Source organism: Notamacropus eugenii, chromosome 4, assembly GCF_028372415.1.
Source record: "Notamacropus eugenii isolate mMacEug1 chromosome 4, mMacEug1.pri_v2, whole genome shotgun sequence".
NCBI classification, from domain to species: Eukaryota; Metazoa; Chordata; class Mammalia; order Diprotodontia; family Macropodidae; genus Notamacropus; species Notamacropus eugenii.
The window spans coordinates 182122318-182146911 of NC_092875.1; the positions used below are offsets into that span (position 1 = coordinate 182122318).

The 24594-nt window shown below is 38.2% G+C and overlaps 1 protein-coding gene across 1 annotated transcript; it reads left to right on the plus strand.

The window, feature by feature from the left end:
- Nucleotides 1-15: 15 nt before the first annotated feature.
- PAK1IP1 (PAK1 interacting protein 1) lies at nucleotides 16-17150 on the plus strand. Its single transcript, XM_072603806.1, has 10 exons — nucleotides 16-205; nucleotides 2111-2273; nucleotides 3378-3498; nucleotides 3583-3657; nucleotides 4194-4246; nucleotides 5184-5329; nucleotides 5426-5523; nucleotides 14093-14192; nucleotides 16144-16264; nucleotides 16730-17150. Exons 1-10 carry the CDS (start codon nucleotides 122-124, stop codon nucleotides 16927-16929), a joined length of 1161 nt encoding a protein of 386 aa, XP_072459907.1. The 5' UTR covers nucleotides 16-121; the 3' UTR covers nucleotides 16930-17150.
- Nucleotides 17151-24594: the final 7444 nt, after the last annotated feature.

Consider the following 24594-nt stretch of genomic DNA (forward strand, 5'->3'; position numbering starts at 1 on the left):
GGAGGAAGGACCCTTACATTTTGAGTATTAGGGTCCTCGAAGACCGGCGGGCTGGCCCCGCCCCCGGGCTCCGCATTCCGGAAGGAAGAAGGAAAGAAGACACGTGCGCGTGCGCGGCAGCATGGAGCTAGTCTGTGGATGCTACGAGCAGGTTCTCTTCGGGTTCTCGGTGCACAGGGAGCCCGGCCCGAGCGGCCAGAGCGAGGTGAGAGCGGGGCGGCGGACTCGAAGCCGTTGCGCTCGGGGGCTGGAAGTCGGGGTTCGAGACTCGCTGTTTCTCCTCCGCTTGACAGCCTTTAGTGGGAGGGCACGTGGACCTAGGGGTGGGCTAGGGGCGGGAGACCCAAGCTCTGGAGTCTGGTTGGAAAGCTTCAGCGGGAAGGAGGGGGGCCATGGTTCGCTCAAATGGGGCGAATCCATCTCCCTGTAAACGTCTTCCCATTTGCACTGCCAGCCTTGCCGTCAGGTCCCCTTGGGCACAGTGTCTGGCTCTAAATGCTTCTCGTGTGACTGCTGCGGGCGCCCCCACCTTCCAGCCCCGCCCCTGTCGCGCTTTGCTTTGATTTTTTCCTCTTTGATTTGCGTATTGCCTTTTGTCTGTATGCAGCACTATCCTGTACTCTCATATTGCCTTATAGTATTTTGTTTTTATTTTCTTTTTTTTGGTGCTAGATTCTCTCCCTGCTTTAAGCATCTTGAGCTCCTCCTACCAGGGAGGGTCAGACTGCCTGAGGTACAGCCACTCTCGGCCACACAGGAATGACCGTACCCTTAGTTCGTCATCAGTAATGAGTGTTCTTCCTTTAGGATCCCAAGTTCCACTTTGAGGCCATGCCCTTTAATTCTTTCATTTTCCTTTCCTCACAGCTTAACATTATTTCTTAGTATAACTCGTACAAATCATCTAACGTTTCTCAGCCTCCATTTCCACATTTGCAAAGTAGTGATGATATTACTTGAAGTAGCTGTCTCATGATGGTTTTGTAGGATACTGTATTAGAAACTTTAAGGTCCTGTGTAATCGAGTTGTTGGTTTATCAGGTCTGGGAACTGTCCATGGTTAGTGTTCTGTTACGCCCTGTCTGTTTAGGAATGCTGGCTCAAGTCTCCCATCTAGAAAAAAACATGTTCCTTATTTGAAATTGTTTATCAAAAGAGTATTCCCTTTACCCGATCTGCTTTCAGTTCAGTTTTCAGTTTACCTCACAGAAATTTTGGATGATTTTACAAGGGAAGCTAAGTGACTAGATCATGACATTTGAGTCAGAAGATGTGCATTTGGGTCCTAACTGCTCCTTAACAGCCATGTAACCATAATGCTTGATCCTGTTTTGTAGAGTGGTTGGGGGAATCAAATAAAGTGATGTTTTAAAAAGTATTTTTGTAAATATTAAAGTGGTTTTTAGTGTAAATCATCCTCTGACAGTCTTAATGTGGAAAAAATTATCTGACAGTGAACATTGTTTTAGTACTGACAGAGGTTAGCTTCTAGGCATCATCATTGATGTCAAGCCATTTGTTATTTGATAGGTCTCGTAATTCACTTAGAAAATATGTAATAAATATGTAACTGCTAGATGGACATGTTCACAAACCTTAATGGTATTTGGAGATGGTACCTAGATAAATAAATAGTTAGAACATATATTAAACATACTATATTCCAAGTTCTGTGGTGAGATCTCAGGATATAAATGCAAGAAATCAAGATAATCCTTGCTGTCAAGGAGCTTAAGGAGGAAAGATAATATATCAAGGGCAGCTGGAAGGGAATAGTATGTATGAGATGACATAGTGGAAATGATATGAAAGCCTAGTCCTATGCAAGATATGGCTAGAGTAGTCAGCATGATGAAGAGATAGCATTAGTGCCATACTTTGTGTGCCAGCTTTTCAGATGACTTGCTGACTTTCCTTATTTGGTTTTTAATTTTTGCTTGTCCAGTGATTGATAATTGATTTTTAATTTTTTTTTTGCTGCCTCTGTAGAAGGACTTGTTTATAGCTTCCATTGCTCATTACAAAGAGGCTGTTTCCTTGTCAAAGTTAATCAATATGACCATTAATATGTGCTATGACAATGGCTTTAGAGTGTCTTATTCACTTACAGAAATGGACTCCTGTGGCTGACTTTACCCATCATGGCCATGCTGCCTCCTTGTCAGCAGTGGCTGTAAATAATCGGTTTGTGGTCACTGGAAGCAGAGACGAAACAATTCACATCTATGATATGAAAAAAAAGGTAGAACATGGAGCATTGATGCATCATAATGGTAAGGAAATTCCATCTTTTACAATAACTATATTGGCATTTTTGCGTTGTATTTACATACATATCAGTACCTCTACATTAAAATATCTAATAGAACTATAAGTTTACCTAACATGAAGTGTTCAGGAAGGCAGCAATATCAATGTGGAACATTCCAACGTCCTTTGGAATCATAATGTTAGAACCAGAGGTGACCTAAGAGTTTATGTAGTATATCTAACCTTTTGTGTACTCATTACCACTTCCATCACACTATTTGTGGCAGTTTAGTTCACCTGGAATAATAATAGTTAGCACAGAGCTTCTATATACTTTACATCTGTTATCTCACTTAATCCTTATGCCATCTCTGGGAGGTAGGTTCTATTATTATCTCCTTTTTAGAGTTGAAGAAACTGAGACTTAGCAAGGTCACATAACTTGCCCAGGATCACACAGTTAATAAATGTTTGAGTCAGGATTTTAGCTCAGATCTTTCTGACTCCAAGTCCAGCACTGTTCATTATACTACCTAGTTGCTTTAATTTGGAGGATGTTGCTTATAAGGCCACAGCACTGAATTTGCCATTTATTTCAGGTGTTAAGTTAGGTAACAGAGGAAACAAAAAAGTTTTCTAGTCATAAATTTCTCCACTTTCTCTAACCAATCATTTATGCTCAGAACAATACATATCCACTACCACGTTGGGAGAAACCAATGATGGGATCATATATCTGGAGCTGGAAGGGAACTTGGAGGTTCACCTATGCCAGTACCTTCATTTTTACAGGATGAGGAAACTGAGTCCCAGAGAGGTGACATGAGTTACCAGAGACAAACAGATAACTGAGTAGAAGAGCAAGAATTTAAACTTGAGTCCTTTGACTGAATCTAATGAACTTTCTACTACAATATATTGACTCACTATTTAAATTTAAAAATGTCACATCAGCACATTTGAATGAAAACATACTGTAGATGAAATATTTAATTGTCTAAATTAATACTTTCCATTTTAACAATGCTAAACTGTCCGCATCTCATATGTACATAAAGTGAAACTTTCAATCGAAAAGTATAATAATAATGTAATTACAGCAACCTTCACTTTCTTTTTGTTGATAGGCACAATAAATTGCCTGAAATTCTTTGGTAATGGACACTTAATTAGTGGAGGAGAAGATGGACTAATTTGTATTTGGGATGCAAAGAGATGGGACTGCTTGAAGTCTATTAAAGCACATAAGTGAGTCTGAGCCTCTTTTTCTCCATTGGAATTCTTAACTTGGTAACTAAAGTTGGATGCTGAACTATTGTCTTTTTTTTTTAGGGGACATGTGACATCTCTTTCGGTTCATCCATCTGGCAAATTAGCACTATCAGTGGGAACAGACAAGACGTTGCGGTAAGCAACAGTTAAACAAATTTTTAGTTAGCAGTAGTAGTAGTTATTGTTCCCCAAGCAAAACAATATATTTTGCTGTCTTAGTGGGGTGCTTTTCTTCTGTATGTCTCATGTATCATAGCTGTTAGCCATTTAAGACTATGTTGATGTGAAGAAAATTGTTATAGTAATAATTAGACTCTTACAATGGGAACATCACTCTTGAATCAAACACATAGTAATGTGTTTGTTGTTGTGAATATAAAATGGAAATAATGATGGACACTGTACCCACCATATTAAAAATTTCCCCTAGGTATTGAAGCAAGACACTCTTGAACTATAATATTATGGGGTAATAAATTCTTCAAATATTGTTAGAGTAAATCAACAAATTGGAATGCTTTTAAGAAGATAATATATTGTTTTCTCTGTGTCTGTTTTGATTAACACTTCATTGATATAGTGCCTGTTAGCACCATTCAAACACTGAGCTTTTGTTAAGCCTTAGCTGGTGATCATACTGATGATAGTGCCAAAAAAAACTTGTTTTACAGGACATGGAACCTTATTGAAGGAAGATCAGCATTCATAAAAAATATAAAACAAAGTGAGTATTCTATTGGCAGAATGGGTTTGTTTTTTAAACTTTGTGTTGCCTTTTGTTTTTATGGCAGTCATTTCCGCTTAATAGCAACCCTTGGCCGCTTCCCCCAGTTGAACTTTTCCTTGAAACAAAAGAAAAGCATTTAGGTAAAAACAGACATATCAAGCAGTATCACTGTGTGTATCACATTTCATATCCATATAGTCCCCCACCTCCATCAAAAACAGAGGTATGTTTCGGCATCAGCTCTTTTGAACTGAGATTAAATATTGCAGTTAATCAAATTTGTATGCCTTTTGTTTACCATGTTACAGACATTACTAAGTTTGTTCTTCTGGTTCTTAACTTTGCAATTCATTATTTCATGCAAGTTTTCCTCTAAATCTCTGAATTTTTTGTATTAGTTTCTTAATAGTGCAGGAGGACCACACATCCAAAGTTGGAAAAAAATTCTTATATCACAATTTATTCAGATATTCTCTTGTTGATAGGCTTCCACTTTTTTTTCCAGGTGTTTGCTACTATTAAAAAAACTCCTTTGGATATTTTAACTAGTTAATCTATTGGGGAATGGCTCTTGATTTATATTGGTCGATTGTATTTGGGCATAGTTAAAGTAGTTTTCTACAGATTGGCAGTTTTACCTGAAAAAGTATTTATGAAGGTAAGAGGGAGCAATGTGTTGCAGTGTAGAGTTCTGGATTTGGAATCAAGAGGATCTGGGTTTCAATTCTGTCTCTTTTCACCTGACACCTTAGTGACTGTGGGCAAATCAGTTTTACTTCTTAGCTTCATTTTCCTCGTCTTTAAAGTGAGGGTGATAGGAAGTTACTTTGGTCCTCTATTTTCCTTTTATGGTAAAATTTTTGGAAATAAATTATTCTATTTTTGTGATTTTTATGTTAGACAAATATTTCTTTAATTACTTTTAAAACTGTAGATGCTCACATAGTTGAATGGTCCCCTAGTGGAGAGAAGTATATAGTTGTGACAGTAAACAAGATAGACATTTACCAACTTGAAACTGCATCTGTTACTGGTACCATCACCACTGGAAAGAGAATCTCTTCTGTTACATTTATTTCAGTAAGTATATAAAACTAGCAGTGGAATTCTAGAGTGTGTGTGTATGTTTGTGTTTTCATTATTTAGGTACATTGTCCTGTTTTTGATTCTTCTTAGGATTCCATACTTGCTGTGGCTGGAGATGAAGAAATTGTAAGATTGTTTGACTGCGATTCCCTAAAATGTCATTGTGAATTTAAGGCTCATGAAAACAGGTATTTGCTTCTTAACACTTAAGCTTATTTCTTTTTTTCTTTCATGTGGAATGTCTATGTTTACACTTATTTGCATATGTATTCATATATCCAGACACGTTCATATCCGTTAGGGTGGCTACGTGGCTCAGTGCACAGTGCTGGGCCTGGAGTCAGAAAGACTTCATCCTGAGTTCAAATCTGGCCTCAGACACTTACTAGCTGTGTGAACCTGAGAAAGTCACTTCACCCTGTTTACCTCAGTTCCCTCATCTATAAAATGAGCTGGAGAAGGAAATGGTAAAACCACTCCAATATCTTTGCCAATAAAACCCCAGATGGGGTCACAAAGAGTCGAACACAACTGAAAACTGACTGAACAAATACATGCTCCCATGTCTTTTGAGATCAGAGATTTTAGAACTACATTATGGAGTACTTTGTGGCAGTAGCTGCTCTGGAATTTTAAAATGTATATGCATATAAAATGTATATTACAATGACTGGAGTTATCTTGATTAGTAACTTTAACATGACATCAATATAAGTGACAGTTCCTATGACAGGAGGGAAAGAAACAAGCATTTGTTAAGTGCCTACTTTGCTCACTTCACTTGTTGTGTTTGTCCTTTGTTCTCGAAGAGGACCCTGACATCAAGATGATGACATGACTTGCACTTGACTTTGAGTGAGTGAGGGCTGTGCAAGGTCACCAGCCTCACTTCTCCAGAGCCATCTGGGTCCAGTGACCTGATATTCATCAGAATGATTGGAGATGGCACTGGATGCAGTGTGGGACCCTGGCCCTTTCAGGCCATTGAGTGAGATACACCCATTCAATGAATAGGCTTCTTTAAGTAGTTACTCAAGGGATGGCCCCTTTAATAAAAAAAAAACCAAACTGGGAGGGGAAGACCCTCAGGGTTCCTGGGTAAAAGAGAAACAAAGGCAAAGTGCCTGCTGTATGCCAGGCGCTGTGATAAGAGGTTTACAGCTATTCTTTCATTTGCTCCTCAGAACAGGGAGGGGGGAGGGGGCTGGTACTGTATTGTCCTCATTTTACAGTTGAGGGGACTGAGGCAGACAGTTTAAGTGACTTGCAGAGGATCACACAGCTAGTGAGAATCTGAAACTAGCTTTGAACTCAGGTCTTCTGACTCCCAACTATATCTAAAGTACCGCCATAATTAAGAGTACATCAGTGGATCCATGACCTCACCGATGTGGGTATTGCCTCCCTCCTCGTGTGCAGATAACAGTCTCTCCATTAAAAAAAGTTACTTTTTACTTATGAAGCCTTCCTACCACCCTTTTCCCAGAAAGCCAGTACTTATATCAGAGTTAAAAGGGTGGGGGAGGGTGGATGGGTGGGGGAGGGAAAGAGTTTAGCAAAATTGGCACATGAAAAGTCTGATGTTCTCAGTAGGGTTCCATAGCTACAATTTACTACGCTGCCGAGGAGGAAGAGATTAGGCCAAGCCGGATCACTGTAATTTATAGCATTTAGCATCGATTTTGCTGTTCTTCCCATTTATGTAGTTATGACTTTCTGTTTGTTTCACCTTTTTTAATGATATGACTTCATACTCAGATCATATATCCATTTTGCATTTATTGTGGTTATGGTGTAAGTATTGGTCTCAGTCTAATTTCTGCCAGACTGCTGTCCAGTTTCCCCAGAAATCCTTGTCAGATGGTGACTTCTTTCACTACGACCAAGTTGGATTTTTACCAGGGATGGATGCAAAGGTGGTTCAGAATTAAGGGAAAGGTTAACATAATCATATTAAAAACAAAAACATCTGAAAACTACATGATTATCTTTAATAGACAGAATACAATACTCATTTATGCAGAAAACCTTACAAAGCAGTATGTATCTTTATCAAATCCCAAATAAGCATTACATGCAATGGGAAAATACTACCTTTCTTGGTAAATATGAGTAAAACCATGATATCCCCTTTCTCCCACTTTTTTTCCTTAGAAATTCTAGCTGTAGCAGTAATACAAGAGAAAAAAAGACAGGCACAAGAGAAGACAACAATCCCCCATTTACTGATGACATGATGATTTATTTAGAAAATCCTATCAACAAAAAAATTTATTTCAACAGCTTCATTAGGATTTCAGGATTCAAAATAAACCCATAAAAATCAACAGCATTTCTTTATAGCAATTTTTAAAAATATGAAAATAATAGAGAAGTCCCATTCAAAAGAACTACAACATGCACAAAATATTTGGGAGCCAATTTGACAAGGCACCTCTATATATATATATATATATATATATATATATATATATATATATATATATATATATACACACACATATATATTTAAAAATATATTTTATTTATGTTTTTATATTTCATATTTTTGCAAATTATTCCCACTTTATTAGAGAGCTCTTGTAACAAAGTATATCTAATAATGCATTGACCTCATCTGAAAGTGCTCTTGACATTTCCCATCTGTAGCACCTTAATATTTTTAGAAAATTAATAGAAATCTATTTTCTCTCCCTCCTACTCCCCACTTGTGGGGGAAGGGAGGTGGGAATTCTTGTAACAAGTACATGCAGTCAGTTTCCTCAAGAGCTATATACAAAATAAATGTCTCATTTTTTACCTTGAATCTGTCATGTCTGTAATGGGAGCACTTTTCATCATCAGCCCTCAGATCACGAATGCTCATTGTATTGAATGTAGTTCTTACAGCTTTGAAAGTTGCTTGTTTTTACAGTATTATATTTACAAAATGTCCCTCAAAGACATAAAAAGCAATTTAAATCACTCGAGAGATATTTATTGTTCGTGGCCGAGCTATGTTGATATAACAAAAACGACAGTACTACCAAAAGTAATGTACAGATGTATTTTTATACCAAACTTCACAGAGCAAATATATAACAGAATTGCTTGGAGAAACAAAAAAAAATCAAGAGAATCAGTGAAAAGAATGAAATGAGAACAGTCCTTCTAGACCTGCCTATTTATTAAAACTAATTTGATTTTGATTGGAAAATAGATCAGTGGTATAGACCAGACAAGGAGGTAAATCCTATAAATCCTCCAGAGAAATTCTGCTTGCTCGAGCCCATCCTCTGGTCTTCATTAATATTTCAAGGGTACTAGTGCAGAACTAGGACTATCTGCTCTTATTCCTTACTTTCGCTTCATGACTGCTCCCCACCACACCATTTTTCTGGTCATGTGTACTTCCTTGATGCTAGTTTTTCAGCATTGACAGTATGTTACTGCCTAATCCATGGTGGTACACACCTGCAGCCCCTGTTACTGGATAGGCTGAGGCCTGTGGATCGATTGAGTTTGGGAGTTCTAAGTACACTGGGCTAAAGCTAATTGGATGTCCTCATCAAGTCCAGCTTCTGTATGGTAAGCCTCCAGGAGAGGGGGTCACCAAGCTGCCTAAGGAAGGGAAAGCTGGCCTAAGTTGCAAATTGAGCAGGCTTATGCTAGTCAGCAGTGGATAAGGCCTATACATTGGGTATGGTTCCTGCACAACCTGAGATAAGGGGGGATCCTTAATCAAAAAAAAAAAATTATCTGCTTTCATTTACTATGTGCCTTTCCTGTGTCCTTGGATCACTTTGTTTTGATCATCTGAGATTAATGTACCATGATTTACAGGCCTGTAGCATGATAGAAAGAATTGGGCTTTTGTGGCAGGGAGCAGCTTGGGAATTACTGTAAGCACAGACCAACTTCCTCAAAGTTAGCTAGCTCATGCTCTTCTGTTCAGTTCTAGGTTCAGTACATTGTACCTCTTGAGTTGCATGTCATAATTTGCAATATATCTACTTCAACCACTTAGTTTTTCCATTGTATTTTATTAGGTTAGTCTTTTGAGTGATGTGGGTCTCTTTAAGCATGCCTTTTTGCTGCATTACAGCTGAAAGCAATTACCACATTTTCTGTAAACAGGAGCATCCAGAGAGCCTAGTGATTTACAGGAAATCCCTCCTCCATTCACACGAGGTATTTTCCATGATTCTGACAGAAACCTTTTGGCAACCTGATGTCTCCTTGTTTGAATCTTCATGTCATGTTGATACTGAGAATGTTAGTAATAATAAAGTGATTCTGGTTACATCTAGTCTGAACTCTTGAAATATGCATATGCACCTTGAAGACGGGCTCTGTTCTGTGAAGTCATGTGGTTTTTGGAATTGACAGTGGGATTTTAGCCTCTTAATGTTTCAGTCAAGTCTGATTGTAGAAATGTGATCTGCTATAGAAAATAGACTGTGAAAGCCTTTGGTACCTTTTATGTAGTTACATTTAGGGTCACTTTGGTCTGTACAGTCTGAAAGATTTTATAGAGAAGAAAAAGTAGGCACGTGGTTGATAGTTGATTTTGGAGAGCATAACACTTAATGTGACGCTTTCTTATTTGTTTAGAATTGTCTTCTTCCCTGGTGCTTTTCAAATAGTTACTTTCAGCACAGATTTCTCTTGTATTTATTTGGTCAGGTACATAAGATCTTCCAGTTTTCATTTTCCTGTGTTTTATTTACACATTCTTTCAATAGTACACATTTGATATATATAGAAGATAAAGTCTGAGGATGGTAGTTTCTGTCACCAGTGGTAAAAGTATTGTTTTAGAAGCTGTAAGAGGTTTGTTGTCTCAGTTTCTTGTCTAAATTCTTTTAGCATAATCTGATTTGACTTAATTGAATATCAAGCTAAACTTTCTCTTGTCTGGTTTTATCTTGTGTTTTCACTGTTTTATGAAATGATAATGCTTGTAATTTTCCACCAACCTTCTCTGGAGTATTTTGCAAAAAGCTTGTACTCTTAGTCCAGCATTTTCCTTGTCTGCCATGTCTCTCCTGACAAAGTGTTTATTGAGGTGGTTTCTGGTCTCATGGACTCTAGTTTGCTTTTGGTCACTACTTTACATCTGTTAAATATCTCCTAAGAGATCATGATAAATAGTCAGTATTGTGAGTTTTATTCATTTTCTGTTTTCATAGTCAGTTGTCAGGTTGGAGCTATTATTTGCAAGGTCTTCTCATCTTTATCCTTTTAACATGGCATTGATTTGACTTTGCTTTAACCAGTTTGGGATCTGCCTGTATACATGGACTCATTAAATGGCTTATGTGTCAATAAATAATGATTTGCTGTCACAGTATAGGTATGACCTGTTTGTTTCATTTATTCATCTGTCTATTTATTTGATGGATACAGATAGCTTCATTTTTCATGGTGATGTTTTAACATATCTAGCACCTTCTGACTCTCCTCTTGAAGAAAATATCCGTGATAAACAAGTTCTGAATAGTAACCTTTGACTTTTTTTCATCTTTGAGTCCTGAACTATATTTCCAAACATAATTTGGGAAATTTAGTATTTTTTAAGAAAATCTTGGGTAAACTCCTTCGTGGGGATAGGGAATGGACCCCTGTTAGTGCTATAGGGAACTTTCTGGTGAGGAAGCTCTCTCTACCTATTGGAGGTCATCAGCTTCTGCAGTTTAAAATCTTAAAGAGTTGGCAAGAGCCCTGAGGAGGTCAGTGACTTGCCTAGGGTCACACTGTTAGTTTGTGTTCTCATTTGAAGTTTGGACTCAGATCTCCTTGGCTGTCAAAGCTTGTTCTCTCTTTCTTACACTCCTCCTCCTCCCCTAAGCTCTGCATACTTAAGAGAAATCATGTTGATGAGTTTTTTTTGTAATCTCTTCTTTAAGCCTTACCTGGGTCTACCTCTTGACCTTTTCAATCCCCGTGACTGATTTTAACCTCAGGAATGTTTGGAGTGTCCTCATAGATAATAAAAGTGCAGCACTGAGGCTTCAAATTAGTTAATTACAATCAAGTCATCTGCACTTTTTATACTGCTCAAATAAGTTTTTGTGTGCACATTTCTTCCTGAATGATGTTTTTAATGATGGTAAGACTCCATATGTATGCAGAAGCAACATATTAATTGGAGGCAATTCCTGCTTCTTGTCATTTGTGCATTCCTGGAAATACTCATAGCAGAGACAAAAAAGAGGGCTGAATTTGACATCAGAGGGTCTGGATTCACTTTCCAGCTTTATCATTCATTATGTGTTTAACCATCGCTTAAATTTTCTGGATCTCAGTATCCCTATCTGTAAAGAGAGGTTGGACTACACAACCTTTAGGTAGTCCTTCCAGCTCTTAATCTCTGGTCCTTTTGACATTTAAAAAATATATGATAGGTAGTCCTGCTTTTTCCTATTAGGTGACAAGAAATCACTTATTGGTGCTAATTGTAAAGTAAGTTTGCCCTTGTCAGACAGGTAGATAAATTCTTTCTTGTGTATACTGAAAGGGCATCTTTCTAGTCTATCATACTAAGAAACATATGAATAGATCATTATAGGAGCAAATAGCAAGCCTGCCTGATGAAATTCACTTTATAATTTTGAGGCATGTGATATACAGATGACTTTCTGTTTTTTTAAATCTAAGAGATGGAAAAAAATGCATGTGAGAAATTTGAAGAACAGAGAATTAACAATTGGAGAGACCATGCCAAGTTTTATGAAAGAGATAAGAATTTGAATCTGGCATTTTAAATTGTGTAGGAATTCAACAGGTGAAGAAAAATGGAAAGCATTATAGGCACAGAACTTGGCATAAGCAAACGTGTTGAGTTGGGAAAATGAAAGTTATATCTGAATTACCTTAAGTAGTTCCATCTGAATGCCAGCCAGAAACCAGTGGTTTGCATTGGGATGTGCCATGACCCGATCAGAGTACAAGAGGGAAAACACCTGTTAGGTATTGTACTAATTCTGGCAAGTGGTATTAAGGGCTTGTACCAAGGTGGTGACAATGGTGTTAGAGAAGATGAGTGTTTGTGTGTAAAATTGCAGCATCAGAATTACCATCTGATTGGGTAATATCAGACATCGGAAGGAGGCTGTGGAATGTTTGATGCCACTTGTATAACTGGTATGGTGAGAAATAGGGAAATCAGGAGGGAAACAGAAGTTTGGTTGGACTGTGTTGTCCTTTCACTAACACCCTCTAAGTGCACTGTTTGTAGTGGAGAGGCTGGGTCTGCTTTGCTCTTTTTGCTGCTCTCAGACCCTCCCTTTTTTACCCTTCCTTAGCAACCTCTCCTCTGAGGTTAATTGAATGCAGATGTACTGGCCAATTTAGATTCTGGTTGCTATTATGTCAGGTGCCAGCTCCTAAGATATTCTTCTTCCTTTCTTAATAATATCAGCGCCTCTCAGCCTTACTCTCCACCCCAACTCCTTCCCTCATTCTAAAGACTTCACTGTATACGGTGTTTCCTCAGATATTCTGACTTCCCACCTCCTCAGTCTACTCATTTCCCATGACCTACTTCACTCCACCTCAGCTACACGCAGGGATGGTCATACCTTTGATTTTGCTTTTATTTTCTTTCATATTCAGGAACTCTAAACTTTATTTGGTGATCTTTTATCTCTTAAACCTACTATTTTTCTTCACCTTGACCTCCAGTCCTTTCATTCTTCAGTGCTTCCTAGACCATCACTCCTACTCTGCTACATTTTTCTTCCTTTCTAGTATTGACCCCAGTTCAAGTGTACATTGTCCTTTATGCCTGACTTCCTTGTTCCCTTACATGTGTGATTGCTAACCGTGGCTTACCCCATCTCTGACTCGTTTGCTTCTGATCACATGCTAGCTAATGAAATTACAACACTGTGCTGATGGAGTCTACTGCAAACTTTTGCTTGCCATTCTAAATTGAACCCTCACTGTAGCACCTACTACTCTGCTCTACTTGATTCCTTTTCCCACCCACCACAGCACCTGTCTCTGACCTTTTCTTTTCCACCCAAGCCTTTCATGCTACTGTTCGCTGAAGACCTTGCCTATATATCACCAAAAATATTTAGACTCCTGGGTCACTGTTCCAGCTCCTCTCTTTCTTCTCTTCTCACATATCTCAGACTTTATCCCCTACTAACTTCACTCTAATCTCTGATGATGACGATGTGGCCCTTCTTTTTGACAAGACTCTTGCCTTTGCATGTATCCTTGAACCCACACTCCTGTATACTCTGTCACCATCATCTTCCCCATTCTTTCTCTAATTGTCATTCTTTCCCCATCTAATAGTTCCTTTCCCCTTTTCCCATCCTTAAAAAAACTATTGTCTGACTATCGGACCCTCCTACTCAGGAAAATCCAGGGACTCTCTGTTACCATCAGGACCTAATACAAGGGCTTTTGCCATTTAAAGCTCTTGACAACCTTGCCTTAATGCTGTACTCCCTCCTCGGCACTCTGCAATGCAGCCAAACTGGCCTTCTTCCTGTCTTAACACTCCCATCTCCCAATTGATGTGCTGCCAGCAAGTCTCTCTCCTGACCCCCAGCTCATAGACTCTCTAGCTTCTTTGAGCTCAAGCACCACCTGCAGGAGACCTTTCTCAGCTCTCCCAGGGTCTCCTGCCACACCCTTTAAAACATCTACGCTCTATTGCTATAGTACTTTCTGGTTAAGTGTGTCTTGACTCCCTCTCCCACCCCATTAAAATGTAGCTCCTGAGGAGCTCTTTGTCATCAGATTCATTTTCTCTTCTAGAGTAAAAGACATTTGCAGCTTTGAAGTCCCAGAGCATCATGTTATTGTTACAGCATCGAGTGATGGCTTCATCAGAATGTGGAGGCATAATCCAAATAAGGTCAGCATGCTTGCATAATACAAATATAAGTCAGTGTAATAGGGCTCCAACTGCAATTTTAGTTATTAGTTTTCTCCTTATCTTGTCAAGGACCTGAGTTTGAGCCTTGACTCTTAATAACCCTATGACCTTGGACAGCCACAGTACCTATTAAAATCTTAGTTTTCTCATCTGGAAAATAGGGAGTGACAGAGTCAGGTGTCCTGACAGATGCTTTTATTGATGATCTTTTATGAATGCGTCTAAAGGCCAGAAAACTTAACTTCAGTGGCATCTGGGGGTTTTTGTTTTATGAATGTGTGTGTATATGAGTTATGTGTTTATTTCTGTAGAGGGCTTAGAAGCCCACCTAAGACACAGGGGACACAGTTTTCAAACATTAGGTCATATTTGACCTAAGTTCTGGGGATGAACATGTTTTTTCCCATTCTAATTAGCCTGTCTCACCTGTCAGTTGGTCATGAGGCTCAAATGGGTTAGGAAAGCACTGTAATAAAGTGTTATGCCAATATTAAATACTACAGCTAATATCTGAAACTACCATGAATCTTACTGTTGGGAAGTGAAACTGACTTCCATCTGAATTGTTCGGTCATTTTTACATTGTAGACATGTTTAGCCTTTGGGAAGTTTTCACAGTTAATTACTGATGCCCATTAACACTAGAATTTCAGAGCTAAATGAGTAAATTCAGTGGCCCAAATGTGAACTACAGTAAAGTTGATTCCTTTTTAAAATTCAGAGGGGAAACTAATAAACTTATCATGAAATAAACTTTCATGGTTGTTGTGTTAGCCAAAGGCGTAGAAAGAGAAAGATTTTAAGTATGTGGACCTGCATTCAGATCTTGCTTCTGCTGCTCTGTGTGATCTTGGGCAAGTCACTTCCCCTGTTATGGGCCTTAGTTTGCTCATCTCTCAAATGGGGGTTAGGTGATTTTCAAGGCCCCTTGTACTTCTAAATTCTGGTCTGCACTTTTACAAACCACAGTGATTTTGAATCAGACTTTCCTGAGAGTCACATCTGGGTGTATGAAATGAGTTGGGGACTTAATTTTTTATCTTAAGGATTTTTTCAAGTTTATATTTTAGCAGCTCTAGGTTGCTATTTGTGATCCTCTAAAAGAATTCCATCTCACTCATCTTTTATCATTGAACCAGATTTTAAGTTCCATAACATTGAGGCAAAGAGATAAAGGTCACAACAACAGTCACTAGCATTTATTAAGTTCCTGCTTTGTGCCAAGCACTGTGCTATTTACAAATATTATTTCATTTGATCCTCACAACAAACCTCGTGTGTAAGGCCCTGTTATTTACAGTTGAGGAAACTGAGGCAAATGGAGGTCATACCGCTAGTAAATGTCTGAGTGGATTTGAACTCAGGTCTTCCTGACTCCACTTCATCCGCTGCACCATCTAGCATGAGACTGAGGGAGAAAAGGTGAATGATATATAGTGTGTAGTCAGGGTCACAGTCTTTAAAATCCTGAGAGAGTAGGTTTTGTTTGTAAAGTGTTTTCAGGTAATGGGTATAATTTCTAGTAATTCTGTGTGTCATGTCAGATCAGTTTACAAAGAAGTGCAACGATTGATCCAAAGCCTTTTGTTGTGATGGGGTTGTTCTCTTAACTACTCCATGAAGTGAATTGATTTGTCACTTAATAGTTAAGGTTTGGAAATAATTTGTCATACTTTATTACTAGAGCATTGTATTTTATGATTTTTATCCGTGTTCTGTTACTTTACTTATGAGGCTTTACCTTTCTTAGTTATGCAAATTCTAATACTGAAATAAAAACCAGAGGAAATTATTTTTTAAAGTTAGTTCTGCTTATGCCATGGAATCTTGAAGTCATACTTTTTTCTTAATGGATGAAATGAAAAAATCTAATTGCATTAAAATAATTCAACACTAACCTATTTTCAATTTTATTTTTCTCCCACTTCAGAAGACTCCCCCATCTTTACTATGTCAAGTGAACACTAAAGCCAGACTCACCTGCCTTGGAGTGTGGCTAGATAGAGTCATGGACACCAAAGATGAACTTCCTACAACTGCAGCCCCTTCTGGTAACTGATGCTGATCACTTCTGTTACATTTAAAATTTTGATTTATCTTTTACAGTCATTCTCAAAAGGTGCGCTGCAGGGCTTAGAGTTGCACTAGATGTGCCTGCATCCTTCCAGTGTCCAGAGCTGCAGCTTGCTGCCTGCTCTTCACAGATTGTTAGGAAGGTCACAGTAGAGATTTCCAACTTCAGAGGTGCAAAGCCACTGAATCTTGGTAAAGAAAAGATCAAGCCTGATTGCTCAGAATCCCTTCTCTTTTGCTGACTTAAATATTCAGTGTGTCAAAATACCTTGTGTGCAGGGAGCAAATAAATTTTGAGTTCCATTGACCCTTTAATGCAAATCTTGTGCTTTAGATGAGAAATTGACATGTCTGTTCTGTATTTCATTATTTAGATGATCTGTCTTGGTGTTTGAAAAAAACACCTTACTTTTTTCTTCACTGTCACTTTTGTTGTGTTTCAGTAAACAAAGAGGAAGAGTTCAAAACCAGCCCCCCAAAATCTGATGATTCAGCAGGAAAACAGCAACAATCCAAGAAATTTGGTTGGACTAAGGATAACAAAAAGCCAACAAAAGCAGAAAATGTAGTGTCAGTCAAGAAAAGAAAATTGGAAGGTATACTAGAAAAGAAGAAAAAAAAGAAAATACAAATCACTGAATAAATCTTTGAAAATTCAAGAAATTCTTTGTAGTAGAATCATTATTTTTCAATTTTGCCTAGTCGTGTTTTTAAGGAATATAAGGAATGTCTACATATGAGAAATTCATATGGCACATATATGAAAGCTTCTTGTATTCTAGAGATCTCAGTATAAAGTGTATATAATGTAGTAACAAAATATGTAATATTTTTGTTAAATAAAGTAAATAATGTTTGAGTTTACAATCTTTTCAGAAGTTCTTTTCAAGATCAAATGTAGAATGAATAAAGATCGAGATTATCAGTGTAGTAGGAAATCAACCCTCAGTGAAAAAGTATATTTTAGAAAGTTGTAAAACTGGTAAAAAAAAAAAAAAGTTGAAAAAGTTTGTAAATGATGTAGGGAAGGATAACATTTAAAATGCTGTTTTAATCCCTTCTGCCAAGAGTGGAAACAAATCTTAACTGACTCAGTATTCTTAACAAAGATGAAGAGATACAGCACACCATCTGTTCATTGCAGTGGAGTTGTCTTCTACCCAGTTTTCTGACTGTTTTGAAATAGCAAAGTAAGAAAGGTGAGTGCTTAATGCAGCTGCACAGAGAATTAATACTTAAAGCCTGTAAAGATGAACAGGGAAGCAGTAAGGAAAGTAGATTTTATTTTTAGTCTGATTGAATAAAGTAAAAATTTTCTTAAATGTGAGTTAGAACTTTTTTCCCTTTGTAAGGCAAGGTTTAAGTAATGGGATGATTATGTAAAGAAAACTTTATGGGTAGAGTATATTATGTGAATGAAATAAAAACCAGATACTTAGATTTTAAGTACTAGATTAAATGGAAAAAGGCTAAAGATGACATAAAGTCTGGAAAAGCTGATATCCTATTATGTTATGCCTCCCTTGAGTTCAGGGCTATAATCAAAGGACTACTCCAAAATTGGGAAGTTATATATACAGGATTCAGTGTTAATAAGAGTCCATAGGGGATTAAGGACTGAAAGTTTAGCATGAGAATCAGGTTTATGCAAGTGTTTGCTGACTAGATACACAGAAGAAATTTAGCCAAACAATACAGAGTCTGTGTTTGGATTCCATGTTGTGGAAATACCAAGCAGGCCTCTGACTATTTAAATAGGTAAATCCAGCAAGATGGCCTTCCTTTATATAGAGTAATGGTTTATAGTGAAAATTGATGAGACAAGTTTCAGTCTACTTCTAATGACATTTGAAAAGTTGTAAGTAGTCACATCCGCCATTTATTTTGCTTAACTTTCAAAGGTTCTTGGTTAATACAAAGGCTTAAGCTGTGTCTATTTATACTTCTTGGTTTTGGTTTTCCAAAATATGTTTATATTTGAGACTATTAATGCAGAAAGTATAGTAAGTATCCATAGTGACTACTGAATGGCTTAGATAAGCACCATCACAGCATTTGCCTCAATGTGATCTGAAGAATTCTCTTGGTGGAGGGGCATGTCTCATTTTTCTCATCTCTAAAACTACATAGGTATAAAATCTTACAATCTTTAAAAAAAACCCTACTACTCCCTCATTATATATAGCCTTTATGTTCTGTAGCATGAAAAATTTCTTGCCACCAAAATCCTTGGTGTTATGGGGTTTAAATGTCAGAACAAGATTGAGTTTTATCAATGAAAATGCCCCTATATAGGATGCATTATCAGTTGCCCTGCAACTGAATGTTCCTTTGTCTATTGGTGTCTCCCTCTATTAGATGTGAGAGCATGAGAAGAGGGACATTCTTTTTTCTATTTGTATCCCCAACACTTAGAGCTGTACTTTTGTACTTAGCACTTTATAAATGCTTTTTCTTACATTCAGGACATGGTTTGCTTATGAAAATACAGTATGACCTTCCCTATCTGAAACGAAAGTATTTCCTTAGGGCTACGTAAGTATGAGCAAGCTGAAAGTTTTCTAAACAGTCTATGAGAAAAGTAGCCATGGTTCAGTCTCTGGTTCTGCCACGTCCTATGAGACCACGAACAGCTCACTTAAGCTTTCTGTGCTCCCATTATTTCATCTGTAGAAGGGGAATAATATTTGCATTGTCTGCTTTGTTGAAGTGTGAGTAAAGTGCATTGCCAATTGGCTACTGTAAAAAAGCAAGCTATTTTTTCCCTGTATGTGGTACTTTAAAGTTACAGTCATTTGTTTTAAAAATAATCCTATTAAGTGAACATTACAGAACTTCCAATGTAGGAATCCCTTTTATATATCCCTGACATGGTAACTTAATTTTTGCATAAAATACTATTTTGTAAGGCAGCCCATTGCATTGTTTTACATCTCTGTTCCAAAGCTCTGTTGATGAAAGAATACTCATAATCTGTTCTTTTGCGCCTAGTTCTGTTTTCTAAAGCAGAAGACCCTTGGAATGTATTGAAAACTATGATGTCGCTCCCTACAAATACATTACCAGCTTCCAGTTTAGAATTGACCTTAGAGCTCTTCTAGTCCAATCCTGTCCTTTTACAGATAAGTAAACTGTACTTGCCAGAAAGTTTAAGTTACTAGTGTCACGTGGACAGCAAATAGTCATAGTGTTAGGTTTGGATCAGGGTCTTTGGACTGCAAAACTGGTGTTCTGTTTTCTATATTGCAAAGCCTCATCATTTATAACTTCCATTTCAATAAGATGAGGTTATGTCTTTGTCTTGGTAGAGAAGATACAGACATTAATGTGGATATGCATTAATTAAACACTGACTATATGCCATGTACTGTAATAGGTGCCAGTGATAAGGGAATGGAAACTGGACCTGTGATTTCATTAGTTTAAGGAACTCCTGGTTATCTCCATGTTATATCACTTGTATCCATCATCTTCATCTCCCTCTCCGCTGCACCTTGGATTTTGCTCCTGAGACTCTGGGCGCTGATAGATGAGCATTCACTTTAACTCTATTAGGACTAGGCCTCAGTGGTACTTCTTGAACATCTCCACATTCATACTGTTACCCCTTCCCTTTCACCTCCCCTTTATGTATAATCTTCCTCCATTAGACTGTAACTGAGGGAAAAAACTGCCTTGCTTGTACTTGGATCCCCAGCACACATAGTGATACATAGTAAACACTTAATGCTCCTCTATCCCTCTACCAGTTTAGGCTGGCAACTTCTCTGAAACTTATAGCTTTAGTTTCCTAGAACACAAGGACGTTTAAGTGACTTGCTCAAAGTCAGAGGTGGAATTTGAACCTCGATCTTCCTACATTGAGGTTAAATTTCTACCCACTACACAATCATAGCTACAAATACAAAGAAAACCAAAATGGAAACAATCTTTAATGTGAAGGGGCTTAGATTCTATTACAGAGAAATCACATGTACCTAGAAAATTAAATAGAAAATATATACCAAGTGACATCTGACGGAGTCCATAGGGAAGTAGATTGTCATGCCCTTAGTAGTGATGATAGTGTTTAAAATTTTTTTTTATTAATTTTTTTCCAGTTAACTTTCCCCCCCAAGTAGTAAGAAAAAAAATCCTTGTAACATATGTGCACAGTCAAGCAAAACAATTCCCATGTTGGCTATGTCCAAAAGGTATGTTTCATCGTGCACCCAGAGTTCATGTTTCAGGTCAGTCCGAATGTTTTCTCATTAGTCCTCAGGAATCATGATTGGTCAAGCAATTCTTAGGTAAGCCCTTGCTTGCTTTGTTTAGATTTGAAATCTCATAGATAGTTGCACATTTTTTCTGTTATATGTGTTTTTAAAATCTTTTTGTACTTTTTTAATGTAGTCATTATATTTGAATATCTGCACTGTTTTTTAGATAAAAATTTACTGTTTTTCTTAATGAAGTTTTTGTGATTTTGAGATATTTGTAAAGTGTTTTTGGTAAAAATTATTTTGGGAAGTTGAAAGCTGGTTAGTGGATTTCCCATCTTTATATAACGAGAGTTTGACATAATGCCTGAGGTGGTTTTACCACAGAGAGGCTGGGAGCTTTCAGGAGTCATAATGGATGTGTAAAGGATAGTATAATGTTAAGGGAATTTGAAGATCTTCCCTGCCCCTAAATAGACCTATGTGACCTGCTTTGAGCTTTGACTCAGCCCACAGCTTGAGTCACATGGAGCCCGTGGTGGGAGAAGAAGGAAGGGGGGAATAGGAAGAGAGAGTGAGGCAGAGCTAAGAGAGAGCAAGGCAGAGCTGAGACAGAGCAACCAGCAGGACAGGGAGGAATTTTGCCTAGGGGAGCTTGTTTGTAGGGAGGCGTAAAGGAGGGAAGACTTGGGGATGTTGGTGCTCCCTGGATTGGTGAGGTGTATAAACTTCTTTGTTACCATGGTGCAATTGACTTTCTGGTATCTGAGTAAATATTTTGGTTTAGCCGTTGAGGAAGAGAGTTACTTATATTTTGCGAATTTACCTGGAGATATGTGTGCCTATTCATAGAGACTGCTATGGGTATTGCATTGGTGTTACAGATAGAGAAACTGGAGCATGTGTAGATATTTTGTACCTGGCTGTGGGTGGCTTACCATATGGAGAATGGGAAGCTCTTTGAGTGACTGTGAAAGCATCCAAGAGACCTGGACAGCTTCCACCATCCCTCTCATTTCAGCTGCTCCATTTCTGGTAGTATAACTGACACCTTTGCTTGTGACATTAGGTGAGAGACCATACATATTTCAAGGAGTAAGGCTATGGGATCATTTCCCTTTTGAGGTCCTATGGCTAAGAGAAACAGCCTCAGTTCTTGTCCTCTGTATTTGTTTTTTTGTTTTTCACTTTTTAGGTGATAAACTTCTGACCTTGTTGGGTTCAAAAGGTGAGGAGGGCACTTTGGCATCTGGGCATTCTAGAGTCTTAGCTTTAGAGCCAATGTAGCTGTCTGGAGGAACAAGGAGTGGCTTCACTGTCTACTTCATGTTATGACATCAAAATGTAAGCTCCTTAAAAGGAGGAATTATTTGATTCTTTGAGTTAGTATCAGCAAGATGTCTGGCTAACATAATAAGTGCTTAAAATGCTTTTTGATCAGATATCAAAAGCAGAGTTTCTTAACTTTCGTGTGTTTCATGAACCCCTTTGGCAGTCTGGTGAAGCCTATGGTCCTTTTCTCAGAATGTTTCTACATGCATCAGTTATATTATATTGAAGTAAAGATACCAAAATATTTTTTAAAAATAAGTTTCATGGACCCCTGGTAAAGAACCTCAGATCTAAAGTAGCTGTCTTGTACCTCTTCTCTACCTGGAACAGTAGTCGGCATTTAATAAATAACCATTGTTCTCTGGTCCTACTCCTAGACTCTCAAACTCCCCTAGAGAAAATTATGAAAGTAGGGCCATTGACCTGCCAGAAATTCATGTTCCTTTCCTTGGAGATGCTTGAAAATCCTTTTAATTTGTCTATCAAATTCTTCCCATTAGATTATAAATATTATAAATTTTCCAGCAGATAGGTTAGGGCTGGCTATATAAATCCATGGGAGCTGATGAGATCACCAAGCAAAATAGTGTGGAGAAAGAAGAGGTGAGCGTCCAGGACAGAGGCTTGAGGAATACCCATAGTTAGTGGGCATGACCTGGATGATGATCTAGCAAAGGAGATAGAAGAGTGATCCGACAGGTACTAGGAGAATTAATGAGAGAGCAGGGTCATGAAAACCTAGAGAGAAGAGATTATCAATGTGAAGATGATCCTTGGTGCAGAAAACCTCGGAAAGTCAAAAAGGCCATTGAATTCTGCAATTAAGAGATCATTAGTAGCCTTGGGGAGAGCAGTTTCAGTTGAATGAGTTTGGAAGCCAGATTATAGAGAGTTAAGAGAGTGAGAAGTAGAAGTGTTAATTGCAGGTAAGCCTTCTCAAGGAGCTGAGTCAGGAAAAGGAGAGAGGGCAAAAGCTAAGGGGATGGAATGATCAAGGAAAGATTTCTTAAAGACATGGAGACAGACAATTTTGTATGTAGTAGGGAAGCCGCCAGTAGAGGGAGAGAGATTGAGGATTAGTGAGAGTGGAAGCGATGGGGGCAGACTGCTGGAGAAGAACTGAATGGACTGTGAATGTAGAGGGGTTTTCCTTGGCAAGGAGTTCAGTCACTCACTACCTCTTACCTGGGCTACAGAAATAAGATGTGAAAATTCTGTAGTGCCCTAAAGATTGTAAGGCATCTTACATAAAAATTACATTATTTGATGCTCAAAATTAGTCTTGTGAAGTAGGTACTCCAAATTCTTATCTTCCCCAAATTACTGGTGAAATGGAGGTTCAGTGATTTGGGACTTGCCCACAAGGTCAAATATCTAAGACATGCTGAGAGGAGGCAAGATTTGAAGTCGGATGTCTTCTGAATTCCAGTCCAGCACTCTGGTCTACACCAAACTGCCTCCTACTTAAACGTCTAAACTGGTCAGTCTATGGACCTTACCTGACCCAATTTAATTTTCCTAGAGCTTTTTTCTAAGTACTTCATCTGTCTGCTAAAAAAAACCTTCAATGACTTCTCATTGAGTCCTTGGTCTGGTCCTTAAGCCTTCTACAATTTGACCACAATCTCTGTTTACAACCTTTGAACTTTATCTTTCCTGCTTCCTGTGCTTCCAGTCAAAGTCCCTAAATGTACCCTACATACCTTCACTTCTGGGCCTTCCTTTACTCATATTCTCTCAAGTTAGAATGCACTTCTCCCTCAACTCCACCCATTTTAGTTTTTAAAAAACCTCTCCAGAAGTATCTTGTTATTTTTCCATGATCTCTTAGGATTCTCCAGGTTTCTGTTATTAGATAATATTGATTCATTTATAGTGGAAAGAAGATTAATTTCAAAACTGACCTCAGGTATTTAAGACACATGACCCTGGGCAAGTCACTTAAGTTCTGTCTGCTTCGGTTTCCTCATCTACAAAATGAGGGTGATAATAATAGCTCCTACCTCCTGTTGTAAGGATAAAATATTTGCAAAGCACTTTGCAAACCTTAAAGCACTATATATAAATGTTATTATTATAGTACTTATTCAACGTATGCTGGTTTCATTTTGAAGTGTTATTCCATTTTTTTCATGACCCTCTTTGTTGGTTTCTCTGCTTATGAGATGGATATTTATTCAGTGTCTCTTCAGCACACTTTAGCTATGTGATTATGGGTGATCCATGTGATCATTCAGTCCTTCTGCATCTCTTTTCTATTCTCCATCACTCACTTTGGGGAATCCTCTTCACATTCTGGGCCCTCGCTCTTCCCTTGCTGTGCAGACACCCTAAGACATTGCTGGGTGGCCTCAGTATCCTCTTGTTTGGGGATCATCTGGGACAAGGTTCCCTGTCCTGAGTAACCTCTGTGGTACCAGGGCTGGCCCCAGGTAGATTTTCAGTCCTGTTTCCCTCAGGTTCTACATTCATTCCCCACTAACCTATGGCTCTGAGAACCCTGCTTTTTCCATTCTGCCTGTCTTCCTAACCCTCCCCGTTCTGTTCTCTGTCTCTTTTCTTTGAAAGGCTAGGCAGAATTGGTTCTGCTGCTTCTTTCCGTTTAAAGAGGAATTTGGGGACAGTCATTGGTGGAAGCATGAGATTAGTTGGGAAGCAGGGAGACTGAATGAGTAGTCTTTAAGTATTCAAGTTCCTTGCTTTAACTCATGAGGTTTTCATCTTCTTTGAAGCTTTTAACAGATGTGGCTATTTGTCTCTTACAGATAATCCCATTC

Excerpts from the sequence above, each read along its gene's own strand:
- PAK1IP1 (XM_072603806.1), top strand. The coding sequence starts at position 122 with ATGGAGCTAGTCTGTGGATGCTACGAGCAGGTTCTCTTCGGGTTCTCG. Across the intron at positions 14,193-16,143 it reads GGAGGCATAATCCAAATAAG|AAGACTCCCCCATCTTTACT; the intron begins GTCAGCATGCTT and ends CTCCCACTTCAG. Across the intron at positions 16,265-16,729 it reads TACAACTGCAGCCCCTTCTG|TAAACAAAGAGGAAGAGTTC; the intron begins GTAACTGATGCT and ends GTTGTGTTTCAG.